The sequence below is a fragment of the Oncorhynchus kisutch genome, linkage group LG17 (genome assembly GCF_002021735.2).
Source record: "Oncorhynchus kisutch isolate 150728-3 linkage group LG17, Okis_V2, whole genome shotgun sequence".
Classification (NCBI taxonomy): Eukaryota; Metazoa; Chordata; class Actinopteri; order Salmoniformes; family Salmonidae; genus Oncorhynchus; species Oncorhynchus kisutch.
This window is the reverse complement of record NC_034190.2, coordinates 49,866,766-49,882,819: the sequence shown is the minus strand read 5'-3', so window position 1 is coordinate 49,882,819 and position 16,054 is coordinate 49,866,766. Positions and strand designations below refer to the sequence as shown.

General features: G+C 43.4%; 1 protein-coding gene across 1 annotated transcript; it reads left to right on the top strand.

Annotated features, from left to right (window-relative positions):
• The first annotated feature begins 546 nt into the window (after positions 1 to 546).
• LOC109906973 (low affinity immunoglobulin gamma Fc region receptor II-a-like) lies at positions 547 to 14,137 on the top strand. The gene is made up of 9 exons (XM_020504782.2): positions 547 to 655; positions 6,377 to 6,421; positions 7,522 to 7,797; positions 8,511 to 8,753; positions 9,310 to 9,567; positions 9,873 to 10,130; positions 10,254 to 10,373; positions 10,647 to 10,688; positions 11,246 to 14,137. Exons 1-9 carry the CDS (start codon positions 631 to 633, stop codon positions 11,263 to 11,265), a joined length of 1,287 nt encoding a protein of 428 aa, XP_020360371.2. The 5' UTR covers positions 547 to 630; the 3' UTR covers positions 11,266 to 14,137.
• Positions 14,138 to 16,054: the final 1,917 nt, after the last annotated feature.

Here is a 16,054-nt window from a genome sequence, read left to right as displayed (position 1 = left end):
ATCTGCATCTCAGGGCAAGAGGCGTCACTACAGTACCTTGTTCAAATCCAGGCTGCATCACATCTGTGATTTGGAGTCCCATAGGTGTTTAATTGGCCCTGGGTTGTACATTGTAAATAAGAATTTGTTCTTAACTGACTTGCCTAGTTTAATAAAGTTTTTTTTTTTTTATGTGCTGACACACACTCCGCAGTAGTTGGGAAAGGTATCTCACATACTGACTCAGGGTAGCAGGGGAACGGGTAGGAGGCCCAGACAATGATAATGATGTTTCTAATACCTCTATAATGAATTGCTGTGCTGTAAACATATGCTTGAAAAATAATACAAGTACAAATAAAACAGGATATAACCAGTATCCCCACAAGGAAAGATGACAATGGTGATGATGAAGATGATAGTAGTTCAGCTAACTCTGTCTCAGAGAGGGGTGAGGTGACAGAGGATGTGGTTAACATCAGCTGAAAAACAGTAGGCCAGGTAGTGTGTGTGTGTGTCTCTCTCTTTCCATCTCTCTTGCACCTATTCTCATCTCAAAGTCTTGGTCTGAGTAGACAGGAAGTGGAGTTGACGGGCACAGGCTATAATTGACAATATAGTTTAGAGAGCGTTAGTGATCGACACGTCGAAATGGAACGCACCTATCTTCTAACCTGTGAGTCCCTTTATTGTTTGATATCCATTGCACAGTGCCCTCCTTAATTTTGGCTCTTTTTTGAAATTTTACAATGATTATGAGGTTAGAGTGCAAACTGTCGGCTTTAATTTGAGGGTATTTTCATCCATATTGGTTAAACCGTTTAGAAATGACCGCAGTTTTTGTACGTAGTCCCCCTATTTTGGGGGGGAGGGTAGATCAGCTTTAGGAATGTGGTGGAGTGCTGCATCAGATCACCCGACCGCAACCCAATTGAGATGGTTTGGGATGAGTTGGACCGCAGAGTGAAGGAAAAGCAGCCAACAAGTGCTCAAAATATCTGGTAACTCCTTCAAGACTTTTGGAAAAGCATTCCTCATGAAGCTGGTTGAGAGAATTCCAAGAGTGTGCAAAGCTGTCATCAAGGCAAAAGGGTGGCTACTTTGAAGAATCTCAAATATAAAATATATTTGGATTTGTTTACTACATGATTCCATATGTGTTATTTCATACAATGTAGAAAATAGTCAAAATAAAGTAAAGTAGGTGTGTCCAAACTTTTGACTGGTACTGTATATATATATTTTTAATATTTTATTATATATTTTCCTTTACGATTTCCCCCTAACCCTACATCCCCTAATTGGAGTAAACTAATGGACAACAATACTTAGGCTTCTACTTCCAGCTTATACATACTATATACATTTTACGGACATGGTACACAGACAGGGGACATTGTATATTAGTTGTATATCTATTTTTAAAGTGCTAACCTCCCCTGTTATTGTAACGGAGCGAGGTTAGCAAGTTTTGGGGATACGATATTTGTAAGTCTGTAACTTTCTCACTCATCATTATTCACGATTCATTCAGGACTATCCATAATCATGGTAACATACACATTAATGTAAAAGTGTTTATAAACATATTCTATTTACAATAAAAGGGACGAAAAAATGACACAATACATTATTTACCATTCATTTCTATTGGGCACATAATACTCTGAAACACAAGCCAAACAAACAGCAAATGCATCCAACAAGTTTGTAGAGTCACAAGCTTGACTTAATCATTGCATGTTTGGAATATGGGACCAAATACTAAACTTTGCACTACTTTAATACACATGCACTGAGTGTACAAAACATTAAGAACACCTGCTCTTTCCATGACATTGACTAGCCAGGTGGCTGAATCTAGCTGACGGCCATGATCCCTTATTGATGTCAACTGTTAAATCCACTTAAATCAGTGTAGATGAAGGGGAGGAGACAGGTTATTAAAGAAGGTTTTTATGACAATTGAGACATTTTGAAAAATATTTTTAAATACAAACATACAGTCAATAATACAGTAGAAAAAGTATATATACACAGTGTTTGCAAATGAAATAAGATAAGGGAGGTAAGGCAATAAATAGGCCATGGTGGCGAAGTAATTACAATATAGCAATAAGATAAATAAATACAGTATGGGGATGAGGTAGTTGGATGGGCTATTTACAGATGGCTATGTGCAGGTGCAGTGATCTGTGAGCTGCTCTGACAGCTGGTGCTTAAAGCTAGTGAGGGAGATAAGTCTCCAGCTTCAGTGATTTTGCAGTTCGTTCCAGTCATTGGCAACAGAGAACTGGAAGGAAAGGTGGCCAAAGGAGGAATTGGCTTTGGGGATGACCAGTGAGATATACCTGCTGCAGCGACATGGATTGTATATGTGTACCATTCAGAGAGTAAATAGGCAAGATTAAAGATTTAAGGTCCTTTTAACGGGGTATGGTCGTAGGTGCCAGGCGCACCGATTTGTGTCAAGAACTGCAATGCTGCTGGGTTTTTCACGCTCAACAGTTTGCCCTGTGTATCAAGAATGGTCCACCACCCAAAGGACATCCAGCCAACTTAACACAACTATGGGAAGCATTGGAGTTAACATGGGCCAGTTCAATATTAGGAAGGTATTCTTAATGTTTGGTATACTCAGTGAATACAGTGTAAGTGAATTTGTCCTAATACTTTTGGTCCCCTAAAATGTAAAACAAGAAGTGCTGGAATTCCTAAATGGTTCGCCTGATATGGATGAAAATACCCTGAAATTAAAGCTGAAAGTCTGCACTTTAACCTCATAGTCATTGTATTATTTAATTGTATTATTTCACAATAATTCCGGGGGGCACAGCATATGGTTTAATATCCAGTGCTTGATTTTAGCAGGTGCTCACCGGAACTGAGTACTGGCACCTCAAATGTTTTACTGCTTGAGTTCCTGCAGATTTATAGATGTCACGCTCATCATAATGATTGGACCAAGATGCAGCGTGGTATGTTTCCATCCTTTATTTTGGAAATTAAAACTTCAAAGAACCAAACAACAAAACAAACAAATGAAATGTGAAGCTAGACTAATGCTCACAGGCAATAATAGACAAGATCCCACCAAGCACAAATGGAAAATGGCTACCTAAATATGATCCCCAATCAGAGACAACGATAAACAGCTGCCTCAGATTGGGAACCATAACAGGCCAACATAGATATGCAATTCCCCTAGATAACCCACCCTTAATCACTTCTCTGATAGAGTTCAGTGTGTCAAATCGGAGGGTCTGCTGTCCGGACCTCTGGCAGTCTCTATGGGGGTGCCACAGGGTTCAATTCTTGGACCGACTCTCTTCTCTGTATACATCAATGAGGTCGCTCTTGCTGCTGGTGAGTCTCTGATCCACCTCTACGCAGACGACACCATTCTGTATACTTCCGGCCCTTCTTTGGACACTGTGTTAACAACCCTCCAGGCAAGCTTCAATGCCATACAACTCTCCTTCCGTGGCCTCCAATTGCTCTTAAATACAAGTAAAACTAAATGCATGCTCTTCAACCGATCGCTACCTGCACCTACCCGCCTGTCCAACATCACTACTCTAGACGGCTCTGACTTAGAATACGTGGACAACTACAAATACTTAGGTGTCTGGTTAGACTGTAAACTCTCCTTCCAGACCCATATCAAACATCTCCAATCCAAAGTTAAATCTAGAATTGGCTTCCTATTTCGCAACAAAGCATCCTGCACTCATGCTGCCAAACATACCCTTGTAAAACTGACCATCCTACCAATCCTCGACTTTGGCGATGTCATTTACAAAATAGCCTCCAATACCCTACTCAACAAATTGGATGCAGTCTATCACAGTGCAATCCGTTTTATCACCAAAGCCCCATATACTACCCACCATTGTGACCTGTACGCTCTCGTTGGCTGGCCCTCGCTTCATACTCGTCGCCAAACCCACTGGCTCCATGTCATCTACAAGACCCTGCTAGGTAAAGTCCCCCCTTATCTCAGCTCGCTGGTCACCATAGCATCTCCCACCTGTAGCACACGCTCCAGCAGGTATATCTCTCTAGTCACCCCCAAAACCAATTCTTTCTTTGGCCGCCTCTCCTTCCAGTTCTCTGCTGCCAATGACTGGAACGAACTACAAAAATCTCTGAAACTGGAAACACTTATCTCCCTCACTAGCTTTAAGCACCAACTGTCAGAGCAGCTCACAGATTACTGCACCTGTACATAGCCCACCTATAATTTAGCCCAAACAACTACCTCTTTCCCAACTGTATTTAATTTTTATTTATTTATTTATTTTGCTCCTTTGCACCCCATTATTTTTATTTCTACTTTGCACATTCTTCCATTGCAAAACTACCATTCCAGTATTTTACTTGCTATATTGTATTTACTTTGCCATCATGGCCTTTTTTGCCTTTACCTCCCTTCTCACCTCATTTGCTCACATTGTATATAGACTTGTTTATACTGCATTATTGACTGTATGTTTGTTTTTACTCCATGTGTAACTCTGTGTCGTTTTATCTGTCGAACTGCTTTGCTTTATCTTGGCCAGGTCGCAATTGTAAATGAGAACTTGTTCTCAACTTGCCTACCTGGTTAAATAAAGGTAAAATAAAAATAAATAAATAAATAAAATCACACCCCAACCTAAGCAACATAGAGAATAAACAGCTCTCTATGGTCAGGGCGTGACAGTCCTCCCCCCAAAGGTGCGGACTCCGACCGAAAAATCTGACTCAATAGGGGAGGGTCCATCTACCATCGGGTGGGCATCTACCATCGGGGGCAGCTCCGGTGCGGGGCGAAGTACCCACTCCGCTCGTGGATATGTCATCGGAGGAACCTGCAGACCGTGGATCGTCGCCGGGGACTCCAGGCCGTCGCCGGGGGTTCCGGACTGCAGAACATCGCCGGAAACTCTGGACTGGGAACTGTCGCCGGAAGAACTGGACCGTAGGTTGATGCCGGGGACTCCGGACAGTAGGTTGTGAACTTCGGAGTCGCCGTTGATCCTCCTTCGGAGTCGCCGTTGATCCTCCTTCGGAGTCGCCGTTGATCCTCCTTCGCTGCCTCCGTCTTATCTCCTCCCATAATTTCTTCCCACATCCATGATGTCCTCCACTCCTTTTTCTCCCGGGCCCAGGATGTCCGGTCCTCCCGCAGGGTGTGATTTTGTATTTCTATGTTTTGGCCGGGTATGGTTATCAATTAGGGACAGCTGTCAATCGTTGTCTCTGATTGGGAACCATACTTAGGTAGCCCTTTTTCCCTCCTTTCTTTGTGGGGAGTTGACTTTGTTTATGGCACATAGCCTTTAGCTTCATGTTTTGTTTTGTAGTGTTTATTGTTTTGTTCAGCGTCTTTTCTAATATAAAGAGAATGAACGTTCACCACGCCGCACCTTGGTCCTCTTCATTCAACGGACGTGACAATAAACAGCTCTCTATGGCCAGGGCGTGACAATAGAATATTTGCTCAAAAGTACTGTGCAGTTCCTGCACCTATAAACAGTACCGGCACCTATTTTAGTTCAAGTCAAGCACTGTTAATATCTATATGGTTTAATGTCTGCATGGTTTAGTATCTGTATGTTTTAGTATCTGTATGGTTGAATGCAGTATCTGTATGGTTGAATAGCCAGCAGCATACCACCCTGCATACCACAGCTAGCTTGCTTCTGAAGCTAAGCAGGTTTGGTCCTGGTCAGTTCCTGGATGGGAGACCAGATGCTGCTGGAAGTGGTGTTGGAGGGCCAGTAGGAGGCACTCTTCCCTCTGGTTTAAAAGAAATATCCCAATGGCCCAGGGCAGTGATTGGGGACACTGCCCTGTGTAGGGTGCCGTCTTTTGGATGGGACGTTAAACGGGTCTCCTGACTCTCTGAGGTCATTAAAGATCCCATGGCACTTATTGTAAGAGTAGGGGTGTTAAACGGGTGTCCTAACTCTCTGAGGTCATTAAAGATCCCATGGCACTTATTGTAAGAGTAGGGGTGTTAAACGGGTGTCCTAACTCTCTGAGGTCATTAAAGATCCCATGGCACTTATTGTAAGAGTAGGGGTGTTAAACAGGTGTCCTGACTCTCTGAGGTCATTAAAGATCCCATGGCACTTATTGTAAGAGTAGGGGTGTTAACCCTGGTGTCCTGGCTAAATTCCCAATCTGGCCCTCAAACCATCATGGTCACCTAATAATCCCCAGTTTACAATTGGCTCATTCATCCCCTGTAACTATTCCCCAGGTCGTTGCTGCAAATGAGAATGTGTTCTCAGTCAACTTACCTGGTAAAATAACAGATATTTAAAATAAAAGTATCTGTATGGTTGAATACGGTATCTGTATGGTTGAATACGAGTATGTGTGGTAGTTCTCTCTCTGTGTGTTTCAGTGCTGTTGACTACACTGGTATACTCTAGCCTGGGTCACAGGGGAGGTGAGTACATTTCTGTTTATTCATCACAATTGCTCTATTTTCACCTCCCTTTTCTCTCTCCCTCCTTTTCTCTCTCTCTCTCTCTTCCTTCTCATTTTATTGCCTCCATCTTAAAGCCGATTTATGCTTGATCCGAAAATGTGGTCAGAGGATTCGTATGGAGTGTGTGACGCAATTGCTGAACCTCCAGACGCATGCTGAGGCCAAATTGAGCTCCGTACCTCATCGCTGTGCGCCTCTCAAATGTGGTAACAATGTGGAGGGATCCATATAGGTCCACATTGACATGATTGCTTGACAGTTGGTGGGGGCGGGAGATCCAGTATAAACACAAACTCACCTCCTTGACAAACTTCCTTCACGACGACTCTGCGCTGCTCGGCGACGCTCAATAAGTATGAAAGTCCTGACGTCTGCCGAGGCTCCATCGCAGTCAATGCTGTACGGCCACTTCAGACGTCGGACCATGCAGAGCCTTTTATTAAATTCACATGTTGTGTTTGATCATGTTAGTACAGGCCCCAAATGTATCAAGTGTTTCAGAGTAGAAGTGATGATCTATGTTCAGCCCCCCCCCCCCCCCCCCCCCCCCCCGTCCATGTAATCTTATTCATTATGAACTAAAATACAAAACTGGTCTCAGGTCAGCACACGTACATGCTTGATACGACTTTTGCACCAGTTGTGGTCTTTTGTGTTTTCCTGACTTGTGGTTTGGAGGCCTGGTGATTTCTGAGACCCTGCTGCTTCTATAGCGAGTGTATCCCAAATGTACACAGTGCACTACTTTGGACCAGAGCCCTATGGGCCTTGGTCAAAGTAGTGCACACATAGGGAACAGTGTGCCATTTGGAGCGCAAGTCATAGAAACTCTGTTTGGTCTCACTTCTCATGAAGCAATGGCCACTGCAGAAGACCACAGAAGCAATGATTAGGGCCTACAGACAGATCTCCGTTCAATTTGAGTCTGTCTCTCTGAGCTGTGAGGTTTAGGGGAGTTCTACTGGATGGAAACTGTAGATACACATTAAAAAACACATTCATGTAATCTTATGTACGATGTGTATGTCTGTCTGCCCTTCTCTCTCTCTCTCGCTCAGGTCGATCTCCTTCAGCCTCTCTGAGCATCAGTCCCGACAGATCTCAGTTCCTTGAATATATATCTTTTTCTCTGAGCTGTGAGGTTCAGGGGAGTTCTACTGGATGGAGACTGAAGAGATACACAGCGACTGTGAAACCGTCAGAGTCTGGAGTCGACTGGGGGTTCAATCAATCCAACTACGTCATCAAGACAGCTAAAACATCAGACAGTGGAGTGTACTGGTGTGAGTCTGGGTCTGGAGAACACAGCAATGCTGTCAACATCACAGTACACGGTACGTCCAGATAGATACACAATAAACTAGAACCTACATATTCAACTGGCGGACTGCGGAACGGATCCGGACCCAGAATGGGGTCAATACAGACTGCAGGCCCCCCAAAAAAGGACACCATTTTTTACATGGTCGGGCTTCGGCCCCTGGTATCATATAAACACACATAAGACATGGAAGAGTGCATAGAATTGCAGGAAATTCACTTTAAAACCAAAACAGAAAATCTCTGCCCCATGCAAAATGTGGAGAAACTGCCCGTTTTCTCTCTGCCAACAAGAGGGGTATGAACAGTTTGAGGTCGCATGGGTTGCGAGGTGGAGGTTTGTTACAATGCCAATATCCATCTGGACCTTTGCTGGACATTATCCATCTGGACCTTTTCCACCTAGGAAATGGTGGGACCTTCTCAAATAGTACCTGAGTACCCCTGGACTAGAACCTTCAAACTCAACACTGGACCTCGAAGCCAGATCCACTGTATTTTTTTATTCCCCCCCCCCCCTCTGATCAGGGACTGATTTAGACCTGGGACACCAGGTGTGTGCAATTAATTATTGGGTAGAGCTGAAAACCAGCAGGCTCCAGACCTCGTAGGGTAAGAGTTGAATAGCCCTGAACTAGATGCTATCACTGTACCATTGTCTGTAAATTATGTTACGATATTATTTCATTCGGATTATCTGATGATGTTATAATTGTCCTGTGTACAGGTGGCGCTGTGATCTTGGAGAGCCCCGCCCTTCCTGTGACTGAGGATGATTCTGTGACTCTGCGCTGCAAATATCAGGCAACTCCCGCTGAACTCACAGCTGATTTCTACAAAGATGGATCCCTCATCAGGACTGAGATGACAGGAGAGATGACCATCCCTGCAGTATCCAAGTCAGATGAAGGGCTCTACAAGTGTAACAACTCTGAAGGAGAATCACCAGAGAGCTGGATGACTGTGAAAAGTGAGTAAAATAAAATCACATGCAGAATTATAATATATATTTTTTAAATCGTATATTTAGTTTTTTGGTTTAGTTCATATAAATGTGAAGCCATTCTGTATGTGCAATCTTGTCACGAACTGGCTCAAAGCCCGTAACAAAAGGGAGACAACGTGGAGATAAGGCGTAACAAAATATATATTTATTAACTAAAGCAACTAAGGAAAATATACAATGGTGTGTGTAATCAGTAATCAGTAGTGTAAGTGAGTGTTTTGCATGCATGAATGTGATAATGCAGGGTGTTGAAAAGATGCTAAAGCAAACAACTCAAAAACCACCAAGAAACACAACAAAATCCATAAAGGTGTCTGCATGGAGAGAGTCTCCTCCATGAATGGGGAAGTGGTGTATTTATCCTGGGAGACACCGGGCCCAGGTGTTTCCCATGTAGCTGACGACCCTCCCAACTCCGCCCACCGACATCCTAATAAGGAAACAACAAAGAGAGAATATGGCAGACAGAGTGGGAGGGTCGTCACACAATGTGTCCTGTCTTTCTCTCCCTCTCTCTCAGGTTGGTCTTCAGCCTCCCTGAGTATCAGTCCCGACAGATCTCAGTTCCTTGAATACAAGTCTGTCTCTCTGAGCTGTGAGGTTCAGGCGAGCGCTGCTGGATGGAGACTGAAGAGGTACACAGTGACTGGAGTCGACTGGGGGTTCAATCACGGTTCCAACTACGTCATCAAGACAGCCAAAACATCAGACAGTGGAGTGTACTGGTGTGAGTCTCGGTCTGGCCAATGCAGCAATGCTGTCAACTTCACAGTACACGGTACGCCCACAGACAATATTTACATGAGTGTTTATTGCCTTTGCAGTACCTACATTAGCGTATTATTTTAGGTCAAATAGCTCATCCAGTTATTTATCAATCCATTCCTGGGGGACCCACAGGGTGTGCACATTTTTGTTCCAGCCCAACACTAACAGAACTGATACAACCAATCTAGGGCTTGGTGCTTGCTTAATTAGTTAAATCGGTGTGTTTTGCAGGACTAGAGAAGAAAATAAAATGCACACCCTAGGGGTTCCCCAGCAATGGATTGATAAACACTGACTAACCTTTCATTCGTACAGGTGGCGCTGTGATCCTGGAGAGCCCCGCCCTTCCTGTAACTGAAGGAGATTCCGTGACTCTGCGCTGCAGACATGAAGACAAGAAAACGAAGGACATGTCCTCAAACCTCACAGCTGATTTCTACAAAGATGGATCCCTCATCAGGACTGAGACGACAGGAGAGATGACCATCCCTGCAGTATCCAAGTCAGATGAAGGGCTCTACAAGTGTAAAAACTCTGAAGGAGAATCACCAGAGAGCTGGATGACTGTGACAGGTGTGTGTGTGTGTGTGTGTGTGTGTGTGTGTGTGTGTGTGTGTGTGTGTGTGTGTGTGTGTGTGTGTGTGTGTACACATGCGTGCATAGAAGTATTTTTAAATTGTGTAATTCTCTTTCTAGGCCCAGGGCCTGTGTGGTCCATCTCTCTGCCCAGGCTGCTGTGTAGTCTACTGGTGGTGTCTCCCTACCTGCTGGTGACCATCGTACTGCTGGTGAAATTCCGTAGGCGCCGTGCTCAAGGTGAGGACCCTCAACCATTATATGGTGTATACATTTACAATTTGTAACAGCCTTCTATTGTGATTCATGAGTGTTGACAACTGTTGCTTGCATTGAACCATGCTTTAAAGTGTTAATAACTAGCTCTGATTGAGTCATGTTGTAAAGTGTTGATATCTAGCTCTCATTCAAACCTGTTGTAAAGTGTTGATAACTAGCTCTGATTGAACCATGTTGTAAAATGTTGATAACTAGCTCTGAGTCATGTTGTAAAGTGTTGATAACTATGTTTAGGGGAAACCAGGGAACCCAGGAAGACACACCAAGACCAACCAGGTGACAGTCTCTACCTTTCAATAATAAAAACTAATTTAGCACAGGTATTCTGAACTGAATGTGGAACTGGTTTAATGTGGCTGAGGCCAACACCACTCAGGTGAGTTTCTCTACCCTACACCATTACTGAACATAGGTAACACTGAATGCAGGTTAGTCCAATCAGCCGCTCTTTAAACTCCTGCTATTTAGGCCTTCTAGGGCTTGGGACTGTGTGTGCTGCACACTAGCTGTTGCATATATAGAGTTGACTATGCAATAAGGCCCGAGGAGGTTCTGGACAGCCCTTAGCCGTAGCCTTATTGCTATTATAAACTGGTTACCAACGTAATTACAGTAGTTAAAATAAATGTTTTGTCATACCCGTGGTATATGGCCTGACATACCACAGCTGTCAGCCAATCAGCATTCAGGGCTCGAACCACCCTGTTTAGAATTGTTATTAATGTACTGTATATGAAAGTATACACAGCCGAGTGTGGTGTTTGAGTAAACATGATTTTAGTATTTTATTCAATCTAATGTCACAGACATGTCCCCTTCTGTTTGTTGAGCAGGTCAGCATGTTGAAGAGTGAGCTCACCGGATCACCATAACAATGGAACGCACAGACTTCTAATCCGGAACTGTGAAACACTGTTATTTCTTAGCTTTTAGCTTTGCATGCTGGTACAATAGTGCCAATTTATAAATGTGATTTGTGAACTATATCCTTTTTTTGTTTACTATATCTTTAAAGAAATGTATGCAAAATAATTTATATGTTTTAATCCATGTTTTATGGGGAATTAGTCGATTTTTATCTGGATTCATCTATATCATTTTCTTGGTGCACTTAGTGTTAATTCAGGTGCTATGATATTATAATCAATCAATTGTAAATGTCCTAATTTTTCATCGCTATACACACACAACACAGATGTAGTGTACACTACTTTGATGTAGACATATTATTAACGTTCTGGTACTTATACAATGTTTATTTACATGTGTCTAGAGTAGAAAACAAAACAAGTCAAGATATCTTTGCTGTTAAGCAATAACTAATGACGCATTTCCTCAGCAAACCCATGTTTTGTACATTCTCTTTCATTTTGGTTACATATGGCATACAAATGTAATGCACCTGGGGAATCCGAATGTCTTTGGAACATCCTGCGAGGTTCATCCTCTCTGAGCATGAGTTAAAGGGGAGAGGTAAATGCAGTTTCTCTCCCTCCATCACTCTCTCTCTCTCTCCAGCCACCACTCTTGCCCATGGCATGTAATGGCGCCTCTCTGTGAAAGTGCAAACACCTACAGTACATGATGCACACTGCATGGAGAAAGGTAACAGAACGGACTGATGAGGCAGGAGGCGGGAGTTACCACATGGAGTATAGCTCCTTCTGCTGGAGAAAAGTTAGGCTAGAACGTCAACTTTTTATTTAACTAGGCAAGTCAGTTAAGAACAAATTCTTATTTTCAATGATGGCCTAAGAACAGTGGGTTAACTGCCTTGTTCAGGGGCAGAACGACAGATTTTTACCTTGTCAGTTCGGGGATTGGATCTTGCAACCTTCTGGGAGGTGAGAAAGGTGAGGTGAGAAGGTGAGGTGGAGGTGAGAAAATCAAAGTAACCTGTAGTGGGGGCAGTACCCAGTGATGTGCTATATACACATCAGAGGGGATTTGATTATCTGGCAAGGGTTTCCCCAGTGGGAGGAGTTTGCACCAGGTGAAAAGTGATTGCATTAGTTTTGGAACCAGGCTACGTTAACGGGCGTGAGCCAGATGCCCCGTTTTGGTCAACGGCGACTCAAAACAAAAGTAAAGTAGGTTAAGCACATGGAGTAATGAGTAGTATTCTGTGTTTTCACACAGGGCCTGATTACTGATGGGGCTGAAGCCCCGGGGCCAAAGCCAGTTCTTGAGGCAGAAAAAATGCAACCGCCTGTCACAGGAACACGCTCTCAATAAGTGTAGATAGCCTCCTGCTGCCACTCTGCTAATCAGATGGGGGAGGAGAGGAGGTATGTCACGCCCTGGTCTAAGTATTTTGTGTTTTTCTTCATGTATTGGGTCAGGCCAGGGTGTGGCATGGAGTTTTTGTATTGTGGTGTGTTTTGTCTTGGGGTTTTGGTGTGTATGTATTTGGGATTGTAGCTAGTGGGGTTATCTAGCAAAGTCTATGGCTGTCTGGAGTGGTTCTCAATCAGAGGCAGGTGCTTATCGTTGTCTCTGATTGGGAACCATATTTAGGCAGCCATATTCTTTGAGTTTGTTGTGGGTGATTGTCCTTAGTGTCTTTGTTCCTGTCTCTATGTTAGTTTACACTAGTATAGGCTGTTTCGGTTTTCATTACGTTAAGTTTGTTGTTTTGTAGTGCATTTGTTTTGATTCGAGTTTTACGTTTTCATTAAACATGGATCGCAATCTACACGCTGCGTTTTGGTCCGACTCTCCTTCACCACACTTAGATAACCGTTATAAGGTATGGGGCCCACCTGAGTAACTAGGGGGCCCTGCCTTGGTTGTGTAACTGATAAAAAAATATATGATTTAACTGCATAATAAATAAATACGAGTACGCGACTGGTAAATTGTGTGAGACGTGTCGATTTATAATCCAATCAGAAAACTTAACCAATTATGGCACCAGTACGCAACGCGGTTTCCGTTGTCTACCATGACCGTGCGAGAAAAAAATATATTCCTAGCTATGGTGGGATAACGTTAGAGTGGCCTGAGCGGGGCCCCGAAAAATTAATTCCAGAAAAGAACAGTGGGAGCAAGAATTTAGACAGAAAGAGATCAGCAATGGGACAGGAAAGACCACCTAACCATTTGACTCTTATAGATCTTCAGAGTGATGTACTCAGGAGACTTAATTTCAAGGACATCATTGCAGATTTTGCTGCTCAGAAAACAAGGAGGAAATGCTTTGAAGGTAAGCCATTACACTTCCTGTAAAAATGCACTGCAATAGGCCTAATGCTCGCCCGCTGGAGAGGCTTTGTCCAGCTGGTGGGTGCTGAAATGGCAAAGGCCGCGCTTCTGTTTTCTTTGCGATGGCTCGTGAACAGTTGCAGTAACTGTCCCGTTGTCCTCAGTCAATAGTGTGAACATGCTGTGTATGCGTGCCATGCCAATGCCTAGGCCCTATTTCATTCATTTATTTCGAGAAGAGATGCTTATAATCCCGCGCCTTTATCACAGTCAACAACACACATACATTTTATAGTAAGAATATAATGCTATAAAATATTTCTATTTAGGGGCTTAAATCAAACAAAGCTCCGGGATATAAGATTTGTTCATCCGACCCTGTTTTCACCTGTAAAAGTGGTTGTTTTTGGCTTTATCTGCCTTTCAAATGAACATACACGGGGCGGCAGGGTAGCCTAGTGGTTAGAGCGTTGGACTAGTAACCGAAAGGTTGCAAGTTCGAATCCCCAAGCTGACAATGTACAAATCTGTCATTCGGTCCCTGAAACAGGCAGTTAACCCACTGTTCCTAGGCCATCATTGAAAATAAGAATTTGTTCTTAACTGACTTGCCTAGTTAAATTTAAAAAAACACTGTATTCAGACCCCTTGACTTTTTCCACATCTTTTACAATACAGCCTTACTCTAAAATTGATTAAATTGTTTTTTCCCCCCTCATCAATCTACACACAATACCCCTTAATGACAAAGCAAAAACCGTCATTTAAAATAATAAAAATAATTCAAATGTATCTATAAAAAAAACAGGAAACATTACATTTACATAAGTATTCAGACCCTTTACTCTGTACTTTGTTGAAGCACCTTCGGCAGCGATTAAAGCCTTGAGTCTGCTTGAGTATGACGCTACAGGCTTGGTACACCTGTATTTCCTCCTTCCAGACTCACATCTCCAATCCAAAATAAATCTAGAATCGGCATCCTATTTCACAACAAAGCCTCCTTCACTCATGCGACCATACCCTGGTAAAACTGACTATCTCTACCGATCCTTGACTTCGGCGATGTAATTTACAAAATAGCCCCCAACACTCTACTCAGCAAACTGGATTTAGTCTATCACAGTGCCATCCGTTTTATCACCAAAGCCCCATACACTACCCACCACTGCGACCTGTATGCTCTTGTTGGCTGGCCCTCACTACATATCCATCGCCAAACCCACTGACTCCAGGTCATCTATAAGTCTTCGATAGGTAAAGCCACGCCTTATCTCAGCTCACTGGTCACCATAGCAACACCCATCCGTAGCACCTTTGGCCGCCTTTCCTTCCAGTTCTCTGCCTCCAATGACTAGAACGAATTGCAAAAATCTCTGAAGTTGGAGTCTTATATCTCCCTCTCTGACTTTAAGCATCAGCTGTCAGAGCAGCTTACCGATCACTGTACCTGTACACAGCCAATCTGTACATTTCACACCTGACTACCTCATCCCCATATTATTACTTACCCTCTTGCTCTTTTGCACCCCAGTATCTCTACTTGCACATCATCATCTGTACATATATCACTCCAGTATTAATGCTAAATTGTAAATATTTTCGCCTCTATGGCCTACTTATTTGCATACACTGTATGTATACACTGTACATTTCTCTTTCTTTTGTGTTATTGACTGTACATTTGTTTATGTGTAACTCTGTTGTTGTTTTTGTCGCACAGCTTTGATTTATCTTGGCCAGGTAGCAGTTGTAAATGAGAACTTGTTCTCAACTGGCCCACCTGGTTAAATAAAGGAGAAATAAAACCAATGTAAAAAAAAAAATGGGGGAGTTTCTCACATTCTTCTCTGCAGATCCTCTCAAGCTCTATCAGGTTGGATGGGGAGCGTTGCTGCACAGCTATTTTCAGGTCTTTCTAGAGATGTTCGATCCGGTTCATGTCCGGGCTCTGGCTAGGGCCCTCAAGGACATTCAGAGACTTGTCCCCGAAGCCACTCCTGCTTTGTCTTAGCTGTGTGCTTCGGGTCGTTGTCCTGTTGGAAGGTGAACCTTTGCCCCAGTCTGTGGTCCTGAGCGCTCTGGAGCAGGTTTTCATCAAGGAACTCTCTGCACTTTGTTCCGTTCATCTTTCCCTTGATCCTGACATGTCTCCCAATCCTTGCCGCTGGAAAACATCCCCACGGCCTGATGCTGCCACCATCAGACCAGATAATCATGTTTCTCATGGTCTTTAGGTGCCTTTTGGCAAACTCCAAGCGGGCTGGCATGTGCCTTTTACTGAGGAGTGGCTTCCGTCTGGCCTATCTACCACGAAGGCCTGATTGGTGGAGGGCTGAAGAGATTGCAGAGATGGTTGTCCTTCTGGAAGGACAGCTGATATCTCAAAGTGCTGTACAGAAACCCAGCCTAAAACCCCAAACAGCAAACATTAGAAG

Bases quoted from the DNA above. Each gene is read 5' to 3' on its own strand.
- LOC109906973 (XM_020504782.2), top strand. From the start codon at position 631: ATGGAACGCACCTATCTTCTAACCT. The intron at 8,754-9,309 runs GTGAGTAAAATA...CCTCTCTCTCAG, and splicing joins GAGCTGGATGACTGTGAAAA to GTTGGTCTTCAGCCTCCCTG. The intron at 10,689-11,245 runs GTGACAGTCTCT...TTTGTTGAGCAG, and splicing joins GACACACCAAGACCAACCAG to GTCAGCATGTTGAAGAGTGA.